The sequence below is a fragment of the Jaculus jaculus genome, chromosome 14, assembly GCF_020740685.1.
Source record: "Jaculus jaculus isolate mJacJac1 chromosome 14, mJacJac1.mat.Y.cur, whole genome shotgun sequence".
In the NCBI taxonomy this organism is placed as follows: Eukaryota; Metazoa; Chordata; class Mammalia; order Rodentia; family Dipodidae; genus Jaculus; species Jaculus jaculus.
The window spans coordinates 59299363-59326339 of NC_059115.1; the positions used below are offsets into that span (position 1 = coordinate 59299363).

General features: G+C 36.5%; 1 protein-coding gene across 3 annotated transcripts in view; it reads right to left on the bottom strand.

Annotated features, from left to right (window-relative positions):
- The window catches only part of Dmxl1 (Dmx like 1), a 153014-nt gene that overhangs the window by 56290 nt on the left and 69747 nt on the right, over nucleotides 1–26977 (bottom strand). For all 3 annotated transcript variants that reach the window (XM_045134454.1, XM_045134452.1, XM_045134455.1), the window contains 8 exons: nucleotides 26588–26753; nucleotides 25163–25427; nucleotides 21959–23031; nucleotides 20809–21000; nucleotides 16321–16397; nucleotides 13948–14075; nucleotides 12454–12699; nucleotides 295–473 (listed from right to left, as the gene is read on the bottom strand). In XM_045134454.1, the coding sequence (XP_044990389.1) occupies nucleotides 295–473; nucleotides 12454–12699; nucleotides 13948–14075; nucleotides 16321–16397; nucleotides 20809–21000; nucleotides 21959–23031; nucleotides 25163–25427; nucleotides 26588–26753 (2326 nt within the window). The remainder of the gene's footprint in view (nucleotides 1–294; nucleotides 474–12453; nucleotides 12700–13947; nucleotides 14076–16320; nucleotides 16398–20808; nucleotides 21001–21958; nucleotides 23032–25162; nucleotides 25428–26587; nucleotides 26754–26977) is intronic.

The window sequence follows — 26977 nt, forward strand, 5'->3', positions numbered from 1 at the left end:
AAACACCTTAACCACTAAGCCATCCCTCCAGCTCACAATCTTCATTCTTTACATTCTTTAGCCACTTTTAAGTACAAAACATTAAAGCATTAATTGAATTATATTTTAACTTATTTAATAACTTTGTTTAGTTTAAAATTCAATCATAATGTATCAATGTACTCTGATACAAATGAAAAAATTTAAAGCCAGAGTGGGAAAATATTTAGAAGCACCAACAATTAATTACTTCATTAAAACTCCTTCATTTCCATTTCACAACGTAAATGCTGGTATGTTTAACACTTTTATTACCTTGGCTATGAAGTAGTCCCAGATACTTAGCTCAGGTGGGATAAATTTCTCTTTGACCATCAGTAGCTCCTGACTTACTGGTGGTGAGCAAGAGGTCAATGTGGCTGATTCTCTGCAAGGTACTTTTGATGGCTTAAAATGTTTGTTTTGTTTTTCTCCTTCTTCGACTAATGGAGAAACTAAGAAGAGAACAGAGTATTATTAAAACAAGTACTAACTTCACCCACTCTTCTTGCAGACAAGCTAAAGTTAACTATAATGTGTAAAAGCTAAGATAGGGATTATCAAAGTACAGAGCAGGTAAGGAAATAGGTGGTGAATTGAGCCCCCAAAAAAGTTCCTTTGATTAGGAACCTCTGATTTTACCTTAACTTGTCTATCACACTCCAAATGTTAATTTATCAACTGTGTATGTGGGATAAGAAATGTTATACCTGCCTGTAAATCGGTCCAGAATTCAGGTAGGTTCATGTAGGAAATTTCCCAAGTCCTTGCACTTTTTTTTGTTTGTTTTTCAAGGTAGGGTCTCACTCTAGCCCAGGCTGACCTAGAATTCACTGTTATCTCAGGGTGGGCTAGAACTAATAGCGATCCTCCTACCTCTGCCTCCCAGGTGCTGAGATTAAAGGTGTGTGCCACCACGCCCGGCTACTTTGTGATTTTTGAAGGAACAGTGGTGCTAGGGACTCAGCCCAGGCCCTAACGCATGCTAAGTACATGCTCTACCAGCGAAGGAGCTCACATTAGTTACCTACTCTTTTTATTTTTAAATTTTATTTATTTGAGAGAGAGAATGGCCACACCAGGGCCTCTAGTCATTTTGCTAACTAATTCCAGACTCATGTACCACCTTGTGCATCTGGCTCACATGACTACTGGAGAATCAGACCTGGGTCCTTAGGCTTCGCAGACAAATGCCTTAACTGCTAAGCCATCTTTCCAACCTCTTACTTTTATTTTTTTTAAGACTATAAATCAAATAGACAGAATGACTGTGTTAAGTAACAGCAGCAACTTACTCTTGAAATTCTTCATCAAGAAACTGGCCTCATTTACAAAGGAAAATTAAAAAGGGCTGAAGAGGTGGCTTAGTGGTTAAGATATTTGCTTGCAAAGCCAAAGGAACCAGATTCAACCACTCAGGACCCACATGCCAGATGCACAAGGTGGTGCATGCATCTGGAGTTCATTTGTACCAGCTGGAGGCCCTGGTGTGCTCATTCTCTCTCTCAAATAAATGAAAGTAAAAAATATTTTAAAGAGAGACTGATTTAATACATTTCATTAAAAATGCTTTAAAATTTGAGGACCCTAACTACTAAATTGATTCAAACAAAATTAACTGCAAGATGGAACATTCTAGTCAAAGGGATTAAACAGAGGAAAACTTCTGTCTTTATTGTTACACTTTCTAAATGCTCTATTCAATTTGAAAATATTCTCTCCATATTTGACCCTAGAATACTTAGGGCCTAATTAGCACTGTAGAAAATGAAAGTCATACATTTATTTTTTATTTTCTTGGTGGTGCCAGTGCCCTGCAAGTATTATGTCACTGGGCTGCATTGCTATCTAACACAGCTATTTCAATCAACCCTCAATCACAAGATGCAAAACTCCTGTACAGAATTAGGGCTCCCAGACACTCAGCATGACCTAATAAACAGGCAAACAATTCATATTAAGCCACAGCAGCATTTTCTTACAATGAGCTTTCACTTACCTTCAAAGGGATATAAATATTTGTGCTGTAATACAATATTATCATCTACAGGTATTCAGCTTGAGGCACAGTATGCACACACAATATACCAATATACAACCTGAGTTTTAGCATGTCAAAAATCCATGGGTCTCCAGCACAAACCATGGTTTATCCTCGTAGCTCCAACAGGGGAGATGAAGGTACTTCCAACAACCCTGCCTCACATTGCCCAGTGGCCACTTCCAAAAAACCATTACATTGCAAATCCAATGACCCACTCTTTCCTCCATTTGTTATATTCCATAGTACCAGGTGGGCTGCCAAATTATTAATCCAAGGAGGAATAAAGCTAACTTTTAAGAGCAGAAAAACTCCTTCAGCAATCTGTTCCTATACTTTCAAAACAGTTAGAATTCTTCCTGCTGTACTGATGCTAAACAGCTGGCCCAATCTCAATGGTGGTCACCTTTCAAACAATTGAAGCTGAACCAAAAGCTCTGTGTCTAGCCTGAAACTTCCATTTCTTTGTATATCAAGTCCTTCTGTTCACAGCAGTCCATTTTTCCTAAACTGAACCCTGCTTAAGTAGTTAGGATACAGGCAAATGCAACACGCCTTTCACAAAAACTGCTTCTGGCTCATTCTGGATAAAGAGTTTTCTCTCTTAACCCAATCCTACAAAATTCATAGTTCTTTCTGCATTTAGGTCTTTCAACTCTGACCAGAATGGTCCATCCAACTCTCCTAACAGCACTGCAAGGTGTCCCTCAGGCCAAGTTTCAAATCCTTCCACATTCTTCCTGCAAATCAGTTCCCAAAGGCACAAAGCCATAGAGTCAGGATTCTAGAAGCAATGACCACCAACTCCTGGTACCAATTAGTTTGCTGTAGTTAACTGTATTGTTGCTGAGATAATACAACCAGCCAAAGCAGCTGACGGGAGCCTCAAGGAGCTGTTTCAAGAAGGCAGGGGAAAGCATGGCATAACTAGAGGCTGGAGCTCAACCTCTTGCCACAGCAGGTAGGAAACAGCATTAGCAGAGTGAGCAAGGGAATCTGGCTATAATACCCCAAAGCCTTCTCCCAAAAACACACCTTCTCCAACAGGGCTCCACCTCTCAAAGTGCTGTCAGCAGGTGGGGGGAGAGTGTCAAACATCCAGAACACATGAGTTTATGGAGGACATCTGATTCAAACAATCAAAGTGTCTTAGAAATGTAAACGTACTCCCAAAAGTACTCAAAACAGAAGAATGGTTAAGAGGCTACATCTAATACATGGGAAACAGGAGATTAAGGAGAAAAAAGGCACTCCATTTCACAGTAAGTTTTCTGAACTTCTGGATTTGAAACCACATATACATATATACATATATAAGTATACATAGTTTTAAAATTAAAACCTAAAGAGAAATGCCAGGCGTGGTGGCACACACCTTTATTCCTAGCACTTGGGAGGAAGAGGTAGGAGGATCACTGTGAGTTCAATGCCACCCTGTGACTATATAGTAAATTCCAGGTCAGTCTGGACTTGAGTGAAACCCTACCTCAAAAACTTAAAAAAAAAAAAAAAAAAAAAAAAAAAAAAAAAACCTTAAGAGAAAAGATGTTAAACTAACATTTGTTTTTGCTTAAATGAATATTTTGTACCTAGATTTAAATGTTATTTTTCTTTTATTATACATGATTATGTAGTGCTATTTTCATATAAGTATATAGTATACTCTAAATACAACAGAGATGTCTTATTCTCTACTTCTCAACCTAAGTACTACTTATCTATTGGGCTCCTGATTCCTAGCTCAGTGGGCCAAAAAGATGAAACTTCATACTGAAGAACCTTCAAATTTAGCCCCAAAATGTAGGAAAGAAGAGAAGGTAAATTATTTAAGTGATGTGTCAAGACATTTTATGTTGAATAAATATGGTGAAGATAAAAGTCATAAAAATATACGTTCAATGCTTTATTTGCTTTTAGCAAGACAAGTCTAAGTACCAAGTCTCTAAAGAGCATATAGTTACTTTCTTTTAGCATCAGAAGTACTTTAAATATAAAGTGTAAAATGTATGAAAAAATCCTCACTACTAAATATAAAACATGATTTTATAAATAAACTTCAAAGATTTCTAAAGAGAAAAGATAAAATAAGGACTGAGTTAAAGGTACTTATCTTCAAAAAGTAAGTCTTTTAAAATTTTGACATCATGAGCTAGAAACATGGCCCAGCTGTTAAGATCACTTCTTGAGCAAGCAGGAGGGCCTGGGGAGGCCTGAGTCCAATCTCTATGACCCACATATATAGCAGGTCTGGCCACGCAGGTCTGTGGCATCAGTCTCATGATAGTAAAGGACAGAGTATCACCAGAGCTCTCAAAAACAAAGCAAGGTCCAGGATCAGTTAAGAGCCCAGCTCAAATGAGTGGATAGAACACAGCTTTGGCCACTTTCAGGTTGGCGTATCCCAGTGCAGGCAAGGGCATGTGGTATAACATGGGTACGTGTGTGCACATGCACGTGCGCGCACACACACACACACACACACACACATGCACACACCAGCAAAATAAGATAAAGTAAAAAATAGACATGATACTATACAGGTATTAAAAGAATGTTTGACTCTTAGAATCTTCCTAGAAGCATTATGTGGTGGTTTGAATAGAATAGATGGCTCTCAATATATTCAGTTGTTTATTTGTTTGTAGTTTGCATCTTTAGCCACCTGGCTGGAGGCAGTGTCACTGGGTGATCTTTAGGTGTGGTGGTGGGTTTCCAATTTCAATCTAAAGATATGCAAAGTGTGCCTAACTGGAGTTCCAGAAGTGTGCTGTGGCTTTTGGCCTTTTCGCTTGTACTTCTCTCTGTTTGGGCCTGTGAAGGTAGGCCAGCTTCTTCTGCCATTATGGGACTTCCCCTGGATCTGTAAGCTTCAATAAATCCCTTCCTCCATAACTGTGCCTGGTCTGGAAGTTTATCTCAGCAAACCTGAAGCTGTCTGCTACACATTATCTCATCTAGTTCTTTGTATCTTTGGAAGGCTCCATAAAAATAATTTATAAGTAACTGAACTGAAAGCAATAATTTGTTTCCAAATCATATACCAAAACAGATTCCAATGTAGTCAGTGTGTGAAATAATTCATTGAAATATAGAAGGAAAATACCACAACTTCTGTATAAACTTATTAAGAGGGAGAAGGGAGGAGGATAAAGGAAAGGGTTTATAGAAGGAAACAAAGAGCAAAGTGAAAGAAGATAGGAGGAAAGGAAACAGGAGAGGGAGGGAAATACTAAGAGAAAAAAAATAACATTTCAGCTCAAACTCAACAAATTTATTGGAAATTTGAATGGTGTCTATAAATATAGTGGGATGTTATTTGGTTTTAAAGAGGAAGAAAATCTAACACATGCTATATAAAATGGATAAAATTTTGAGGCTATTGTAATAAAATAATACAATCACAGAAAGACAAATACTATATCATTTCATGCATAGGACATATTTTAAATCATCAAATTTTGGGGTATGAATACTAGAAATATGGTTGGAAAGGGGAAGGAAGAGAGAAAAAACAAAAGTTATTTAGTGGGTATAGTTACAGATTAGCATAAAGAACATTTCTGGAAATATGTTTCACAACAACATGAATATCTTTAACACTACAAAGCTGTATACTTAATAGTTAACAGGTAAATTTTATGTTTAGCACAACTAAAATATTAGAATGGAGGAAATACATATCATAATTTTATGTTATAGATCATATTATATTAGGGATACAGTTCAATGAAGGAGCATTTATTTATAATCCACAAAGCCTTAGGTTCCATCCTGAGTATCATAAACACAAAAACTAAATTATAGTAAAGAAAATATATTCCATTCATTTTGCTATAGGACTTGAAACAGCCAAAACAGAAAACAAGACTAGAATACTGGGCATGGTAGCATGCACCTTTAACCCCAGCACTCAGGAGTCTGAGGTAGGAAGATCACTGTGAGTTCCAGGCCAGCCTGGAGCTACAGAGCAAATTCCAGGTCAACAGGTGCTGGATGGAATGAGACCCTACCTTGAAAAACAATGAATAAACACACAAACAAACCCCCAAAACAAAGCAAACAAGACTAGAGAGACAAGCTTCTACTGTTACAATTGTTTGCTTTATAATCAGGCTTTAATAATAAAATAAAACTTATTTGTAAAAATGTATACATGCACATTTATTGGAATGTTTCTTTCATTGTGCATTTTCTACTCATAAAAGTTTGCCTTTCCTAGCATTTACAAAATGAATAAATGCTATTTAAACATTATGTTCAAATTAATAAGTCTACCAATAAAAAAGATACTAACAAAGATATAATCCCTTCCCAAGAAAAAGTAAGTTTTTCAGCAGCCTTTTTTTTTGTATTTAAAAATTTTTTTATTAATTTCCATGATTATAAAAAATACCCCATGGTAATGCCCTCCCTCCCCCCACTTACCCCTTTGAAACTCCCTTCTCCATCATATCCCCTCCCCATCAGCAGCCTTTTTATAGAAGTGTTTTACAATCGATCACCAGTAAAAAATGTTTAACATGTTCCATTATATTTTAAGTTGCTGATTTTATATTAGATATTACATATGCTTACCTTTTCTGGTCAAGAAATTTTGCTATTTTGCTAAGTGAATGATGACAACAACCTGTGATAAATCACTAAATATTACACATTTAACTTTTTATATAAAATTTCCAATGAAAAGCCAAACATTTGGATTTATGATCTGTAATTAACATAATAAAATGACAAAGAGATACTTTAACATGTCTTTAAAATATCACTAGCAGCTTCATAACAAAAAGCATGGCATGCTTACCACAAATAATTCATTTTATATTTCACTGCTCAATTTGGGCATAAGAAAATCAATACTGCAAAATTTATTAAGATAAAACTTCACAGGTCCTATAATTGCAAATTTCTTACAAAATGCAATAAGCAGCAAAAGTATGGATTTCTAACTGTTGGCAGAAAGAGAATAATTTTTGAAAATTGCTTTTGCTTAGCTAATTCTCAACTATAATGATTAACCAGAACAAAGTGATTAAGAACATACTACCTGTACCACAATTTGAGTATAAAAATCAAATTTTTGCCAGGGATGGTAGTGCATGCCTTTAATCCCAGTACTTGGGAGGCAAGAGGTAGGAGGATTACTATGAGTTCGAGGATCACCTGAGGCTACATAGTGAATTCCAAGTCAGCCTGGACTAGAGTGAGACCCTACCTTGAAAGACAAAACTAAACAAAACAAAAAAATCAAATTCTTATGTGATGTAGAATTCAGAAATTAAATGTGATTTAAAAATTAAATTTCTGCCTGGCATGGTGACACATATCTTTAATCCCAGCACTTAATAAGTCAAGATAGGAGGATGGCTGTGAGTTTGAGGATACCCTGAGACTACACAGTGAATTCCAGGTCAGCCTGCGCTAAAATGAGACTCTTACCTTGAAAAACAAAACAAAATGAACAAATTTCTAAGTTATGTACATTATTAACATTCTTATGAAGAATTCTGACCTTCCAAGGTATAGTCTAAATAGAAAAATCATTTTAAGTTACAAAGCTTAAGTCACATTTAAATCTTGTGCCACTAAAACTATTAGAACATTAAGAATGTAACAGCTTGCCAGGTATGGTGGTGCACACCTTTAATCCCAGCACTCAGGAGGCAGAGGTAGGAGGATCACTGTGAGTTAGAGGCCACCCTGAGACTACATAGTGAATTCCAGATCAGCCTGGGCTACAGTGAGACCCTACCTCGAAAAACCACAAAAAAAAAAAAAAAAAAAAGAAGACTCTAACAGCCATTTAGAGAGATGGTACAGTGGTTAAGGTGTTTGCCTGTAAAGCATAAGGACACATGTTGGACTTTCCAGATCCCATGTAAGCCAGATGCATAAAGTGATGCAAATGCAAAAAGGTTACATATGCTCACAAGATGATGCATGAGTCCAGAGTTTGACTGCAGTGGCTGGAGGACCTAGAGCACCAATTCTCTCTCATAAAAAATACAATAAAAATAAAAATTCATGCTGGAACAAATATCTCTCATATTATTAAAAGTGTCAACAATTTTTAGAAATAGGTATTTAGGGTTCTAAAAAAGTATTTCATTTTAATATGTAATCTTGTACTACTGATTAAGTCACCAGAAATGAAACATTCTGGACTTCTCAGTTTTTGTTTGATTAAATTGAAAAGCTTAAAATGAAAATATATAAGGCAATTTTGACTGAAATCTCACTAACTTTTCTGAAACACATTATTTTATCCTCTTGGCTAGCAATACTTACTGAATACTAAGTAAGGTTAGACTCTCTGGGAACACTGTGACAATATTCATTACCTACAACCTAAAACTTATCAGAGTGCTATGTCTTAATAATATAATGTGTTCCAAAGCTGACATTTCAGGGTTTTCCTAAAATGTTTTCCTTTCTGTTGAAAGCCATAATTATTTCTCTCTCATCTTGATTTTTTTTTCCCCTCTGGTCCTCAGATTTCTCTCCCTGTAGTTTCAGAGGATGGGCCTCACTCATAAGGTTGCTGCTTTTAATTGCCACTACTGCCTTCACTGTGTACTGTCTCCCAATCTTCTCCCTCCTCAACCTCTCCTATCTCCTTTTCAAACTAAATCAGCTATGGAACCAAAAGGCCTTTGGATTTGGACTTCAGTGAACAGTTTCCATTTCTGGTTACCACACTGATGGATCACTCATGCATGTTTCTGTACGTGTGCTCCTGCCATTACTTTCTGATCATATTCAGAATCATTCATGTGTTCTCAAAGATGAATATCACAGACAACCACACGAAGGAATCAAATTTTCAATTTTCTATATTTGGTTATGATGTTCCCAAATCCAAGAAGTTAAACATAAAGTTGTGGACAATTTATAGTCTTTTGATTTGACTATTGAGATTCAATAAATAGGATACAGCTTATGAAGATACTTATACTGACACTTGAAAAAGAATTCTGTAATGATATAATTGTTTACAGCAATATATCTGGGTGCTTAAGGATCAATCTGGACTTTGAGCAAGATTCTTCATATATATTTGTGTTTAGCTGAAACTATGGCAAGTGATTTGGCTCAGTGGCAGAATGCCTTGTGCCTAACGTGTACAGGGCTCTGGGTTTAATTTTCAGCACCACACAAAAACAAAAATTGTTGGAACTGAGACCTAATGACTGGTTAGGTTAGTGAGAATGTATTGTTTCAAAAACATATGGTGACATTGCTTAGCAAGAATTTGTATCCATTTTAATATTCCATAGTACCAACAGTATAGTCTTAATTTTTCCTTAGAATATATTAAAAACAGCCTAAATTAATTTATCAGTTATTAATTTATTAACTCATACCTATGAATATTATTCCTGTTAGGGTCTTAAATATTTTTCCTGAATTCTATCTGGAGTATATAGAACATGGCAAACTTTATATAAGGTTACTTTTTTTCTGTTTTTTTTTTAAACTAAGGCAAAGAAAAAAAAAACCATGAGAAATAACTTCAAAAAGCATAAAAAGGGGGCTGGGCATGGTGGCGCACACCTCTAATCCCAGCACTTGGCAGGCAGAGGTAAGAGCATCACTATGAGTTAGTTCGAGGCCACCCTGACACTACATAGTGAATTCCAGGTCAGCCTGGGCCAGAGTGAGACCCTACCAGTGGAGGGGGAGGGAGCATAAAAGGGATGTTGTAAAAATTAAAATATTTAATGTTTTAATAAAAAGGGTAAATTTGGTAAACATATCTACAGTTAAAATTTTAAGATTGAGAGGAGAAACCCAGAAGTAAGTAAGTTTAATCGAGTGCAAAGGCCAAAGAAGGAGCAGAGAAATAAACAGTGATTAGAGCAGTGAGCCAAGGGTGCTGGACAGACAAACGCCAGGCACGACAGCAGGACTTTGAGAACACACATTCGCTTTGCACACTTCATCAGAGAAGCCGAAGCTGTTCACCTCCAAACTTCTTCAAGAAGGTCAAGACCATGACAGCAAAGATTACAAATCAACCTACTGAGGCTATTTGTCATGTTTTGCAAAGAACACTGTGTGGTCAGGTCAAATACTCGTAATAGTGTGTATCAGGCTAAAATGGTAACATTAGTTCTGAAAAACTATGTCTTTTAACAGGGGAAGCAAGTATTCTATTACAAATGAAGCAACAACAAACTGCTTCTACCTCAGAAATGTTCAAAATACAATCTTCTTTTATAAATAATATGTGATTGGAATAAAACTGACTTATTTGCTTCACTTTAAATATTTAACATATGAGACTAAATCTTTGTCTTTTTCCTGGTGAAAGAAGGGAAGAACATGAATTACAAAGCAATAGAATGCTGAGTAAATTAACAGTTTCAGTGAATCGAGTGGTGTGGAAAACTAGGCCACCAGAATATTATTTTATTATATAATCAGTAACATAATGCGAATTGCTTTAGTGAAGTACAATGCTTGCCAATATTGTTAATAATAGCTTTCAAATATTTAAACAAGATAACCTCTTTTCTAATTTTCTTTTAATATAGCTTCACTCAAAGAATATTTTTCAATCACAGACAGGGCAGGATTTAACATCAATATTCCTCTCCTCCCCCCGCCTCCACACTTTTTTTTTTTTGTTTTTTAGAGGTAGGGTCTCACTCTAGTCCAGGCTGACCTGGAATTCCCTATGTAGTCTCAGGGTGGCCTTGAACTCACAGCAATCCTCCTACCTAAGCCTCTTGAGTGCTGGGATTAAAGGCATGTGCCACGATGCCCAGCACAGAGAAAGAAAAAGAGTGCCAATGCAAATGAACTCCAGATGCATGCGATATTTGTACATCTGGCTTCACGTGGGTACTGAGGAATCAAACTTGGGTTGTCAGGTGTTGCAGGCAAGTACCTTAACCTTTGTGCCAGCTCTCCAACCCTTAAGTATTTTTTTTCTTTTGTTTTTTTAATTCTCACATATCTTCTGCTATCTATCTGACCTTATAAAACATAAATATGCAAGCTTACAAACATGGTAGGGAGGAACTGCATTAAAATTCACAAAGAGATAAATAATCTTGCTAGGGTTCTCCCTGAAGTTGTATATACAGGCTTTTTCTTTTGAAAAACATTTAAAGCCTGTTGTAGTGCACACACTTTTAATCCCAGCATTTGGGAGACCTAGAGGTGGGAGGATTACCGTGAGTCCAAGTCCACCCTGGGATTACAGAGTGAGTGCCAGGTCAGTCTGGGCTAGAGTGAGACCCTATCTCAAAACAACAACAACAACAACAAAAAGAAAAACATTTTATTTAACGAATGCCAGTACAGCATGAAACAGCGAATGCTATATATTAAGTCTTAAACCTACTACATGTAATTCTCCAAACTGGAAAACCAAGATTATGATATGTGTGTTAATACATCACAAAAAATTAAGGTAGAAAACATCCTGAGACTTTTTTAAATTTAGAAGGTAAACTGCTCTTACCTTATTTGAACATATAATATTAAAAATGAAAGGAAAATAAATTATTTAAAACATTTGCTCTCATAGTACTATGAACACTTAGAAATCCAAAGATGAATGGCCAGTCATAATACGCAAATGATAAAGCAGCCTTGTATAAAATGTTTTTCCATTCATTTCAAGCCATAGTATGATTTTTTATGATTAGCAAGTATTGAAACTTTTTTTTACTGTTGTTTTGTTTCTGTGCACACTTATTAATGTTAAAATTTAAGAGACAGAAAATGTCCAAAATGAATTAAAAAGCAGAATGAAATAGCAGAAATAGTTTTCTTTAATGCTAATTACTGTCTTAAATCAAAAATATGGCTTGGTTAAAGGAAATGTTAATTATCCGTAAGTGCTAAACAAAATAATCTGTTTACTCTACCCAACCCCTCAAAAACAACACAAAGCAAGCTAAATTTTAAAAGCCTATTTCTAAAGCTAGGATCTTGCCTGCAAGACTGGGAGGGCTATGAGAACTGACGGCTGAAAGAGCTTTGGAAAAGCCCACACATTCCATGGAGAATACCACTACCTGGTGGGGACTAGGCATAGCAAAGTGCCTTCCTGCCAAAGAAAGAAGAGAGAATCTGTATTTGGGACAGAACAAAAACCAATGTCACAGTGTCTTTCAAAAGAAATGAAAATTTCAGAAAGACTTAATAAAATTACATTACATAGTTCTAATCTTCAGTGCAACAGTATTTTAAGACTGAAAATTGCAACAGAAGCTTCAATACATCATTTTCACCACAAAATTATTCATTAATGCTTTAACAAAATGACCTTGTATTGTTACAAGAGCTTTATGTGACCAAATTAAAATATAATTACATTGATAAAGTTGTCACTCAGATGAATAAATAAAAATTCAGATTAAAAAAAAAGATGAAAAACTTACCAGATAAAGGTTTTGTATGTGTCTGTTCCTTGGGAACATGCGCTCCTCCACCAAATACTGCAGACCACATCTTTTCATTTAGTGGATGGGCTACTATCCGGAATAGTTCATTACTAGAATGAGTTGCCAGGCCATGGATGAAGAGACTAAGATACACTGCTGTGAGGATCTCACAAAGCAAAACTGTGAGTCCTGACTGGGCTTCCTCACCAGAAGAATTCAAAAGCCGAGTTAAACAAGTTATTCCTATTATAAAAAACAAAGGACTGCCACTAATAATATATTCTTAAGATGAAAACAGCTGTATTTTTTTCTTTTTCAAAATTTATTATGCTCTTTTCAACTTATATAAATATATGCATATATAGATATAGATAGATAGATATCTTACATAGGTTAACATTAGTATTTCCTTGATTGTTAAAATAATTTGTAGTTTGAAAGTGTGGGGAGGGGAGGGAATTACCATGGGATATTTTTTTATAATCATGGAAAATGCTAATAAAAATTTAAAAAAATTGTAGTTTGTTAAATCATTTCTTGTGGGTTTTTTCTTAATTTGTTTTGTTGTGCTTTTTTGAGGTGGGATCTCGCTCTAGCCCAGGCTTACCTGAAATTTATTCTGTAGTCCCAGGCAGGAACAGAACCATTAACAATCTTCCTCAGGCTCCTAAGTCTTACATCCCTCCACATCCCTCCTCCTTTTCCCTAAGAGCACTTCTCAGTAGGGCCCTTGGTGTTCACTGTGGGGTAATTAGGGCCTTTGTCCATTTCTGGGTGGGGGGAGGCTGTACCTCAGGATATTTCTATCCACCCTGTGCCTCTTACAATCTTTGTAGTCCCCTCTTCCACAACAGTCCCTGGTCTTGGTAGGAGTGTTAGCAGTTTGTTTTCAGTGTCTGTATATTTTTTGAAAAAAATGTATTGCATCAGGATTAAATATTTTCGTCCTAGATTCCTAAGTGGTAGTGGTATTCAGTTAAAAAACAATTGTTAGACTAAGTTCAATTTAGACAGACTGAACATCTACACATCTACAATTTATCACAAGTTTTATAGATAAAAAGTTAATGGCATAAGTATTTTTTATTACAACAAAAGCAAAACTGTTTAAGAAAAAATGTTGGCCAAGCACAGTGGTGCATGCCTTTAATCCCAGGACTCAGGAGCCTGAGGAAGGAAGATTGCTAATGTTTCTGTTCCTGCTGGGACTACAGAATAAATTTCAGGTTAGCCTGGGTTAGAGTGAGATTCCACCTCAAAAAAGCAAAACAAAACAAATTAAAAAAAAAAACAAACACAAGAAATGAATGTAACTACAAATTATTTTAATATATCAAGGAAATACTAATGTTAAGTAATTATAGAAATTGTGATGGTGTCAATTCTAGTAATATTTAACAGTGATTATTACATGGTAAAAACCAAGCCAAATCTTATTATTCACTTAACATTTTCAATCTGTTTAAGAAAAAACTCATAAATTATTTGTACCTGGCCACTGAGCTGGTGAAGTGTTGGGAGTTACTGATTCATCTAAGCTTCCTGTTCTTAAGGAATGTCGATGGGGAAGCAGTACTGTCTGATATACCATTCCAGTGAACTGATTTGTTTGAAATGAACTAAGAAAAGAAAATAATATTGAAATCTATAATGAATTTCATATGTAATATTTGTAAGCTTTAGATATAATTTATTGGGTACATTTAACAGAAGTTGTTATTAGTTATACTCATTATATCTAAGTTGTATACTCTATATTCCTCTATTAAAATAGTATCCTTTGAAGTATATAAATATCCACATTTTCTAAGTTAAGACATATTTGACATGTTTTAAGTATACTTATTTAGAGAAAGACAAAGAATAGGCACAAACAAAAAGAAAACATACATATTTTTCAACAGGCTTACATAAAAGACTTTAATTCAAGGTTATCTGATTAAGAATAAAGTGAGTCTAGGTTCATCAGGCACTACATGTATAGTACAAAACACAATTTCTGTTCTCATAAAATTGATGCTCCTGTGGGATAATCAAATGCAAGTAACTATACTCTATTGTTCTCTGATAGCAAGCAACACAATTTCAGACATTTCTATACCACACATTCAATAAATGAATATGATATTTAAACATAGTAAGATGTTAGTTTAAATATGCTCCTATTAGCAAATCTCACTGCTTACAAAATTTTGATGTTTTGTAAATAAGATTCTTTGGTTTTACTTTTCAGACTCAAAATGACAGTGTAATAATAAAAAAAAAACTCCTCCATCTGCTGGTACAGTAAGCCTATGAAAATGACAGGAAAATAACAATAAGCTGAAGATAATATACCCACACTCAATAACACAAAATGATCTCTGGGTAGAAGAAATCAAGTTGAAGCCACTTGAGGACTATATAATCAGGGTGGTAAGTGGGGCTATCCACTGACAAGATGAAGTGCTATGCTAAACAAACACCACACCAGCAGCAGCTGGCATCATGTGAAAGATAGCAAACTCGCCAAAAGATCTTTATGAGGATAAGCATACATGTCAGAACATTAAAATATACTGTACACAAAAAAAGTGTTTTTAAAAATAAAAAATTGGGCTGGAGAAATGGCTTAACAGTTAAGGTGCCTGCCTGCAAAGCCATAGGACTCAGGTTTGATTCCCCAGTAACCATGTAAGCCAGATGCACAAGGGGGCATATTTATCTGGAGTTCGTTTGCAGTGGCTAGAGGCCCTGGAATACCTATTCTCTTTTTCTGTCTCTTTCTCTTAAATAAATAAAAAATAAAAAAAATAGCCAGGCATAGTGGCACACACCTTAAATTCCAGTACATGGTAGGCAGAGGTAGGAGGATCACTGTGAGTTCAAGATCACCCTGAGACTATTCCAGGTCAACCTGGGCTGGAGGGAGACCCTACCTCAAAAAACCAAAATAAAGCTGGGTGTAGTGGCACGTGCCTTTAATCCCAGCACTTGGGAGGCAGAGGTAGGAGGATCGTTGTGAGTTTGAGGCCACCCTGAGACTCCAGAGTGAATTCCAGGTCAGCCTGGGCTAGAGTGAGACCCTATCTCAAAAAAAATAATAATAAATAATAAACTATAAAATGAAAAGCAACTATTAAAAGAGAGTGAGAAAGACATCATATGCATGAAGTGAAAAGGAAGCTCATGACTCTCCCTCTACACATTGATATGCCAAATAGTCATCTACCAATGGACTGATTCCTTCTGAGAGAAAAATCAGAAACCAGTTAAGCACCTCTTAGTCACTGGATAACTGAGAAAATGACTCGATCAAATGAGGTCAAATGAGCAGGAAAAGCATGGACCTACCCTTGGCACTGCAGCACAAAATTCTGAAATAAATGCCCAACATGTAGCATCTTACTGAGATGAGGACGTAGACCTCATATACAACCCTAAGTTTAAACTCATAAACTCTTAATTTATCAACTATTGTAGTGGAGAGGATTAGACAGACAAGACAGACAGACAGACAGACAGACAGACACACACACACACACACACACACACAAAGGCCTTTTTAAACTTAACAGGTACAAAACTACAATGACTTCATCGCCCTGGACTCAGTGCAAAAAAGGGGAATAAAAAAAAAAAGCTTACAAAATATTTCCTACAGATATTACCTTATGGTCTGGCTTTTTAAACTAATTTGCATTGGGAGTTAAAACAATAGTAATTAAGGAGCTTATACTCATACCAAGTGTACCAACTCTTACAATGTCCATCTGAAAAACTTAATGTTAGCCATGTGCATTTTTGCATTGTTGAAAAAAAACTTCTACATATGCTTCTAAATGAATAACGTATGAGAATTCAATTATACAAGAAGATATTTACCTGTAGTTATGACTACCACAAAGGCATTGATAGATACAAGCAGAAAGTGAGGCTGCTAAAGTGTGCATTACATATACCTGAAAAAAGCAAAAATGAAATTATGTATAAATTTTTAGGTATAAATTTTCCAAGGCATAATATGATTAGCACTCTCAAAAGATGCAAACTCTTGCCTCAATAAGTTATTTTCTCATTTTTTATATCACATACATTTCACTTGTCATTTTATAGAAAAGTTAAAAGAAAAACAGAATTCTTAGCATGTAACCGTTCATTTGTTTTCAAAAGTAAAGAGGAACAAATGCTGTCACGTACAGTCTGAACCCCATATAAAGAACACACCCTCCAAAACTAACCTAACAAAAAAATGAACCTCAACCAAAGTGAAAAAGCAGACTTGTAAATGCCACTGTATATTCTAGGCACCCTGAAAACTAACCTGAGTGGAACTGTAGAGTAAGCAAATGGTATAAAAGATGGTAACCGAAAGGCAGCAGAGTCAATGATTTATTTTAAGGAATAATCAATTCTAGCTTGGCATGGTAAGAACTCAAATAGTAGAACCAAGGAAAGATGAAGGTTACAGTAGAAGAAAGTAGACTAGAATACTCATCTCTAATAACTGTGAAGCATGACTCTTTTATATAGATTAAAAATAGGTAGTGAGGGGGGGAGGGAGGGAATTACCATGGGGTATTTTTTTATAATCATGGAAAATGGTAATAAAAATTTTAAAAAAATACAATAGGCAGGGCGTGGTGACCCACACCTTTAATACCAGCACTTGGGAAGCAGAGGTAGGTGGATCACAAAAAAAAAAAAAAAAAAAGTAGTGAATGATAAAAATCCAACTTTTATTTTCTTCCTTAACTGTCAATATATCTGTGATGAAAAGATACCATATACCATAGAAAACTTCCTGCTGGATAGCAGACTGAAAGATATAACCCTCAATAGGAGCATGGAGGGATCATCTGGTAAGAAGGGACCTAGAGAGGAGATAGGATCAAGCCTAACCCTAAAATATTTGGCCCTGGCTTATAACTCCTAGTACCAAAAACTGGTTACAAGCCATGTTGAACTATTGATCGGACAGACCTACAAGGTTCCCCAAACAAGACAGGCTTCTGTCAAAGCACTTGATTACCCACCCAAGGTGAAAGATAAGATCCTACTGCTGAAGACACCACATGTTGCTGACAGAGAACATCGAGAGATCCAGCTGAATCTAGAACGAAGCCAGCTTCGAGATGGCTAGCCCTGTTAGTGCTGAAAAGCACTGCATGAGCTGCTGGGGGAAAATGACCAACAACATTGTGAGCAAGCAGGGATCCTGCTATATGAAAGCAGCCAGCCTGTCAAGACATACACACCTGTACAACAGTGGCACAAGGCCTAGGTGGGTAATCGATGGCTCTCTGATTGGCTAAGAGATCGGCTCAGTGGAAAAGAACCCAAAGCTAGAACTGGGAGCCAAGTCAGAATCCTATGGAGAATAAGGTCATGGACTCCAATGTGAAGCTCCCACTAATCTTTGGCCAAAAGTGAGGCTATGCCCATCAAAATCCCTGTAACAATGCTTATATCATTTAACCTATCCTGATCTCATTCTCTGTTGGAGAATCTGGTTTTCCTTTTCAGAAAGCAGTGAGAACTGAGGACATCAAAAACAAGACAATAAATGGCTGACTCCTTGTCAGCAGATGAGCCAGCACAGCAGCCAGGGCCCAGGTGAAAACACAGAGGAACTGGGGAGATGAACAAGAGCGCTGCTTCCACAACAATCGTGACAACCTGCACCAGGGTGAGGGAGACAGACACTGAGGATACTCAAAATGCAACAAAGCAGAAATCTAGAAGCTGATGAGAGCACAACACTAAAGTAGACTTAAAGCACACCTGCCAAGGCTCAGAAAATTTTGCAGAAGAGGGGCAGAAAGAATGTAAGAGCCACAGGGTGGGAGGGAAGTATCCAGAGGCACTGCCAACACCCCCTCCCCACACAGAGAATGACCAACTGCTGCTACTGCAACTCGTAACCCAAAACTCCATGGTGAATACAGCAGGCCCTTTAAGGAGGGCCTCAAACACATGGCGATCCTCCTACCACTGCCTCCCACGCGCTAGGATTGAAGGTGTATGTCACCACACCCAGCTCAAGTGATAGCTTTTTAAAACCATTAATGATTAAGGGTAGTTCTTCAGTAGTAAAAGCTATTGAAGGTAGTAGCTAATATGATCACATAGTTTGATATAATTCAAGTTAAACATGAGGCTGGAGAGATGGGTCAGCAGTTAAGGTGCTTGCCTGCAAAGACTGAAGACCTAGGTTCAATTCCCCAGAAGGCCATATACACAAAATAGCACATGCATCTAGAGTTACATCTGCAGTGGTGGGATACCCTCATGCACCCATTCTCTCTTCTACCCTTGCAAATAAATAATACATATTTTATTTTAAAAAGTTAAACATGGAATATAATTTGACGAAAATGGGCACAGACTACAGGAAATGAATGTTCACACTATGTAACATATACTGTGAGCAGCTGCACTACACAGTAGTACAGGAAAAGAAGTAGAAAACAAATCAGAGTTTAAGTTAGACGAGAAGGTAAAATTGTAGAAGGAGAGGTCACCATCAGGTAAGCAGAACCATGAGACAGCATGTGAGATTAAGAACCATGTGATAGACTATGACAAAAAAAATTCAAGAGTAGTCAACCTCAGTCATATTTAAAGGGATTTCAAACTGAATAAAGATAAAATATGGAAGACTTCCAGTTAAGATGGCAGAATAGGAGACATATCAAAGAAAATGGGGTGGGGAAAAAGAAAAACACAAATGGCAGAATACTGGGGAGATCCAAGATACATCAATATAATAAGAAAAGAGATGACTGCCTACCATAAGATAAGCCACCTCAATCACTTCTGCCAGGGCCCAGGAGACACTGCAGAGGAAGAAGTGATTTTAAGACTGACAACCAGCTTCAGGGAGAGGGCTACTGACACAATGGTCAGTCAAAAATCATCAAAGGAGAGATGACTCAGCAGTTAAGACGCTTGCCTGCAAAGCCTAAGGACTCATGTTTGACTCTCCAGGTCCTACATAAGCCAGACAAAGCAATGTTAAGCATGCAAGGTTATGTATGGAGTTCAACTACCGTGGCTAGAGGTCCTGACATGCCAATTCTCTCCCGTAAGAAAAAGAGGAGGGGAGGGGTGGGAAAAGAGAAGAGGGCCAGTCTGTTGGGCTTGTCTCAAAAGAGAAAAGCAAAATTTCATCAAAGCAGAAATCTCGAGGCTAAATCAGATTTCTAATATGCCCACCAAGGCTCAGAGAACATTGCAGAGAAGGGGGCAGAAAGACTTTAAGAGCTACAGGGTAAGAAGGAGTATCCTGAGGCACTGTCTCCCACCCACCTCACAAAGACTGACTGAAACCTTCATGACTCCACAGTGAATATCAGTAACTATACTAAGGAGAGCCCTCAATGGAATGGGTGGAGGGGACAGGAAATATGAGTATAACTTTTAAAAAATACATAAAAGGGGGCTGGAGAGATGGCTTAGCAGTACAGTTGCCTGCCTGCAAAGCCAAACGATCCAGGTTTGATTCTCCAGGACCCACATAAATCAGATGGACAAGGTGGCACATGCATCTGGTTTGTTTGCAGTGACTGGAGACTCTGGCATGCCCATTCTCTATCTACTTCTTTCTCATAAAATAAATATTCATAAAGAATATAAATGTTAAAAGACAAAAAAGATAAAATATGTTATCAATATTATATAAAATAATGATGATAAGAGGATGCCATAGGTGATAAAAAATTATGTACAATAATATTATTAGGAGTATGCATTATGTCAGAATAACCTGAGGAACTTCTTAAAAAACAAGCCTATATTTGAGACTCTCTCACATACTGATTAAATGAATTCATAATGAACTTAGGAATATAGATGTAACAAACACTGCAGGTGATTCTGCAAGTTAAGATTTATGACCAGTGCAAAATACTTCATGTTATTCTTAAAACATAGTTTAGTATTAAAAAGTAAAACACTAATTACTTATTAGTATTTTTACAGACAAGTACTGTTTTTCTTTAAAAACAATCAGCTATTTGGTTAAGTGTATTAGTTAATGAACTGTTAATTATCTACACTTATACCTACCACTTCAATTTGAATAAAACTAATTAAAACTAAGGCTTAACATTTATACTTTAGTTTTATCATCCCATATAGGTAAACTAAAGCTTGAAACTAAACTAGAGATATTCTTATGAAATAAAATAAGCCAGACTCTGAATGACAAGTATGTGGAAATAGAAGGGGCCTCCCTGGAGAGAGGAGAGGAACAGAGCGGGAGGTGCACATGATCAAAACACATCACATCCACACATCAGACTGAAACCCGTAATTTGGCAGAAACATGTACTACTAATAACAACAAACCTTGAATCCAAGCACACTTACTTTATTGCTTGGGCTATCAGGCTGAGGTGGTGAGTCAAAATGTATTATGGCATGTAGAATATCATGTGTTAGATTACTCAGGTGCAATAATGGATTGGCAACCACTGTTTTGGCACTGGCTGTACAAGCAAAGAGGAGAGGCACTGAGGTTTGTTCTGACAGAGGGCTAGGAAATTGTGGTTCTGATGTTTCCTTAAAAACAAAGAGAAGAAAGGTCAATTGAGGGCTGAGGAGAGAGATGGCTCAGCATGGTAAAACACTTGCCACACAGCATGAGGAGCTGAGTTCAGAACCCTAAGACCACACAAAGCCAGATAGAGCCCCACAAGTCTGAAATCCCATGTGTTTCGGACACACGGGAGGTGGAGACTGGAGAACCCCGGGAGCTCATCGCCCATAATAGCCTGGCATATGCAGTGGCAAACAAGAGACCAGACCTCAAACAAAGACCATCTTTGGAAGGCATGCATCATCACCCAAGGTTCTTCTCTGACCTCAACCTGTGTGCCAATGGCACATCCATGCTCTCACTTTCACACCCACATCTCTCATACACAAACACAAATAAAAAAGTTAACTGACTATTTTAGTTATCATTCAGGGGATTTTCAAAACATATCAAAATAATCAGAAAATAAAATATTCATAGTGCTTATAACTTACTACTTCAATTCTCAGATTTAGAAGAAGCTGAGGAGGTAAACATTTCCATAATCACATTTTAGTGTGATGACACAATACCCTCAATACTTCTCACTAAGGTGAAAGCATTCATTCAAGATTGTGGTAATACAAACTGAGCAAGCCATATAGGCTTTCAACTGAAAGGCAAACAAAGCTCCACAAATTCTTAATATGATCATATCAAAAGAAGCACTCCTTAAAGCAATGGTAACGAAGAAAATCAAGTTAAAAACAAAAATTTAACACTCAAAACTATTTCAAAGCTGGGAGTGGTGGCGCACATCTTTAATCCCAGCACTCGGGAGGCAGAGGTAGGAGGATTGCTGGTTCAAGGCCACCCTGAGATTACAGAGTGAATTCCAGGTCAGCCTGGGCTACAACAAGACCCTACCTTGAAAAACAAAACAAAACAACAACAAAAATTATTTCAAACACATACTATTTTTTGATTGGTCAAGTTACCTACCTGTTGAGATTCTTGTAAAAGTAAAATCAATTCCATTCTCACAGAGGCAAGCCCTCCACCATGGGAGCCATGAAGTATGCAGTAACTAAGGAACATTCTCAAGAGTGACTGATACTTCAAGAGCCACTGCCTTTTTTCCTGGAAATTCTCTTGCAATTGTTTTACTTCTGTTCGGTGACGCAATGCATCCGCACCCTCACCTACTCCAAATTCACCTTTGTCTTTGTTGACTGTGGACCGCAGTTCTTCAGCACCGGAGTGAAAGTCGCAAGTCCTCTGAAGAGCTACCACCTCTTTTTCAAGCCAGTGGTACAGCTGGTAACGCAACTTGCCACCATCTATTTCATAGCCAGTAGATAGTGTACGAAGTTCTACTGTGAGGATCTTTAAGCATGCTCGAAACTTTAACTGAACAGCAATTATATCTTCTGATGGATTTAAAATGTCACTTTCATCTATTGTGCTGAAAGAGTCTGTATAATTACTTGTTTCATCTAATTTATCCACTTTCCTCTGCAAAGGTTTTATCTCTTTCATTGAAATAGGGAGATCCTCATTTTCTTCATCATTATCACTGTCCCATTTTAAGTCCAAAGAGTCATCCTGAAATGCAACACTTGGTTGGCTCCAGTCAAAAGAAAGAGTGGAATTTGACTGCTTCTCTGAAGAGCCCTCTGAAGGAGACTCAAAGCCATTCATGAGTGGCTGTGACCAGTCCACACTAGAAGATCTATCTTCCCTGGCATCCTGTTTTAGTGGAGACGAATCTTTACTAGTAATAAAACTAGGTGCTCTACATAAAGGTTTTGTTTTCTTGATGACTTTGGGCATCTTTGATAATACTTCCAAAGCCAACATGGGGCAGCCAGCTTTTAAATGAGCACTGGCAGTAGTAAAAAATAACCTTCTTTCGCTTAAATTAATTGTTCCTGCCAGTCCATTTTTTCCTGGTAAGCCCATGTGTGTGGAAAATGTATCAGATGATCCAAAATGGCGTCTTAGCAAAAGAGGATGTGTTCTTAGATAATTGTAGAAATTGAAAACTGCAGGATTACAGGCTGACATGACTTGATCTGAAAAGTAAATTCATTTTATGAGCCAAGAAACATTCCAGATCTGAACTGATTGTTTACATTTGTATTATAGTTCATTTGCATTATATGGAACCATTATGAACCTGTCTTCTGACAAATTTAAATAAATCACACTAATCTGTGGTACTAAAGAGACAACAACACATTTGCTATCAGTATCTTCCCATACAAGTGGAAAATAAAGGTTATGTCACGTTACAACTGAAACAAGCCTTCCAAGCCAGCTAAGGGTCTTAGTTTTCATTTTACTTTTCTGGACACTCTCCCTCAATCTGCTTTTCTCTTCCTCATCTTCACCACCACTGAAGGCTGAGAGCACTCTAGATTTAGTACTTGACCTCTTTCCCATCTACAGTACAGAGCTGAACACATGCCCATTATTTTAAGAGTATTTGCATGCTGGTAACTTGTGTATCTTTCTCTAGCTCCAATTTCACCCTGAAAATCTAAATTTCACATTTCATTTCTTCTTAGATATAAACACTTTTGTTAATGCGCATTTGTATTTAATGTTCCCTTCACTTTCATCATCCTTTATCCAATTTTCTTCAAATGCTAATTTATACTAGCTCTTTGCCCCAAACTCATCTAATCAAAGAAATTTTCTTGATCTAATCAGTACCCCGTATCATTCACCATTGTTCAAGCTAAAAACCCAGGAGTCATTCCTCATTCCCTAACACTCTATATTAAATATAGTACTGTCTAATTAAACTTAAAATATCTAAAACCCAACTACTTCTCTCTGCTTCTACCCCTGTCATCCTTGTATTCTTTTTTTTTTTTTGAGGCAAGTCTAACAGATTGCCTTTTTTTTTTAATGTGGGGAGGAGGAAGAGGGAGAGAACTGGCATGCCAGGGCCTCCAGCCACTGCAACCAAACTCCAGACGTGTGTGTCCCCTGTGCACACGTGCAACCTTGCACTTGTGTCACTGCTTACACTACTACCTTTTAAGCCATAATTACCTTTTTCATTTCATCCAGAAAAATTCAGGTTTAAGTGGTTCTAAGAATATGTTATCCTATAATACATCTCTATAATCCATCTGTCTGTCTGTCTAACAAAAGACATGTAGGCTTAAGAATGTGACAGTCTGTTTTCCCCTTCAGTATGTAGAAAATGGAATGAAATTCGTTAGTTTGATAGCTATGAGACTTGAACAATTGAGCCATGGCATTTCCATCAGTTTATAGAGAGGCACACATTATTTCCTAATTAAATAATGACACAACAAAATTTATGAACTAGAAGCTTTTGTAATTAAGTATGTTCCAAATTACATCTACCAAACCAGCCAATTCAGTCAAAAAGAAAACCCACTGTTTTCATATGAATCATACAAGGAGTATCATTTTATACTAGCCTCTAAGACTGCCTTAACAAAAAGGATTTCTACAAAAGAAGTGTAAATACAACTCTACAGGACACATTTAAAAAAAAAATCTGGCATTTACCTCATGAAAAAGATAGTCAAGAGTGTGTTGAACTTAAGATTTTTCTAGTCACATCATTTGTCAATTTTTTTTTACACTGAATACATTTTTTTTAGAATGAAACAGATGAAGTAATTCAACCTAATGTTTAAAATAACTAGCATTGGGCTAGAGAGATGGCTTAGCAGTTCAGGTGCTTGGCTGCGAAGACTAAGGACCCATGTTCTACTATCCAGATCCCACATTAGGCAAATGCACAGAGGTGAGACCAACGTTAAGGTCACACGTGGTGTGGTGCAAGTGTCTGAAGAATGCAGTAGCTGAGGCCCTGATATGCCAAATCTCTCTTTTTCTCCCCTCTCTGTTTCTCTCTCTAAAAACAAAAACAACAAAACCCTAGCATTATTTCAGCATGTCTTCAAAGTATTAATTCAAATATTGCTACAACCTATCTCAAATCTATTTCATAATATCAGAAAAATCTAAGCTTCTTAGTTTCAAATGATTTTTCTGAAAATAAAAAAATTGTATGTACAACTCTATATCCTCAGCTAAACCATAAGTCACAAAGACCAAAAATTCAATGTTTTGTATTATCCTTGGCACCAACAGTCGCCCACATACATACCAAATACTAACACTCATATTCATTACCATCTCAGATGTGCAGCTTACCATCATCATCCTCTCTAATAGGTTGTTTTATTAATGTTTCCAGAGCACCACTATAATCTTCCAAAATCCAGTATGCCATGCTCCGAAGAAAAGGATCACAATGTACATTTGTGTTCAATGAACTCAGTTCACTGACAGGAGAACCTATTCCCAAAACTCTTTTACGTAAAATAGACTTGTATGTTGCAGATTTATCAAATTCTGACTCATAGAGCCTTGCTATTACAAGAGCCAACTGAATGTCGTTTAGTTTCTCAAGGCATACCTTTAAAAAAAAATATTAGTTACAAAAAAGGTGAGACAGCTTTTACTTTAGGACAAACTCAACTCACTAATTATATAGACAAATTGAGGATTTATTAATCTCCAAAATTAGCATTTAAGAAAAATAACAAACAGGGAACTGGAATGATGATTTAGTGGTTAAGCCACATGCCTGCAAAGCCTAAGGACATAGGGTTCGATTTCAATGCCCACATAAAGCTAACTGTACCAGGTGGTGGATTGTCTGGAGTTCATTTGCAGTGGCTAGAAGCCCTGGTGTGCCCATTCTCTCTGTATATATCAGCCTCATTCTTTCTCCCTCAAATAAATAAAAGAAAATATAAAAAAAACCAAAACAACCAAATCAGGAGTGTTTTGGCAAATTTAGTTGTCAATTATACTAATACTTGCAAATGTACTTACTAGTGTTAAATATATACCTGCAAAATACTAGTCTAATGAATATCAGATATTTCTATACAATGTCAATTTATATCTTATTTCATTCTTGAATCTCTACTTCCATTCATTTGAGCAGATTACAGTATTTTTAAATTAAAAGGGTATTCTGACTTACCTGTATGATACTGAACAAAGAATAAATTGAGATACAAATTTTAATATGTTAGATATTAACAAGTTTTTAAAAATTTACTGAAAATTTATCAGTGAAAAATCTTTATAATAAAGTTCAATCAGTAAAAAAAGATACTTCAAATGTATTTAAACTGAGAGGACAGATCTTTTAATTTTTTATCTGTTCATAACTATTTTTGTTAACTTTTACCCTTTTATTTACTTAATTGAGGCGGGGAGGGAGAATAGGCCTCCAACCATTGCAAAGGAACTCAAGACACATGCGCCACTTTGTGCACCTGGCTTACATGGGTCCTGGGGAACTGAACCTGGGTCCTTTGATTTTGCTAAGCCATCTTTCCATCCCTGTTCATGATTCTGCAAATCTAATCTGCTTTTATCTTAACTCTGTGCAAATATCTCATTTCAAGTAAATGACAATTTTTATACCCATTGTTAAATATTATTAGATACATGATATATTTAGCTCTGTATTATTATACCACTATAGTTTTAAAAAGGCATAGATAAGTGCTTTTTGGAGTGACAATGCTTTTTTTTAAAAAAAAAAGTTTCATTCATTACCTCAATTGCATCTCTGAGACAACCAGCTAAAAGAAAAAAGGCTGCAGAATGTTCAAACCTTTGTTTGCCTAGCAAAGAAAAAGCATTTTTCAAAGCTGCTTTCCGCCACCTTTCCTCCTCAAAATTGTGTCCAAAAAACTGTGTCATTCTAGTGTCTTTTTGAGACCTGCAAAGGAAAGGCAAGTAGGACAATTTTAGAATACAATTCAATCTTCTAAAGTTAACACTTTAAAATCAGATCTTTTAGGAACATGGATTTGAGTTGAAGGCCAACCTGTTGACATAGCAAGACCCTACTTCCAAAAAAGAAAAAGAGTTAGAACTTAATAATTAAAAAGAAACAAAGAAAGAAAGAAAGAAAGAAAGAAAGAAGGAAGGAAGGAAGGAAGG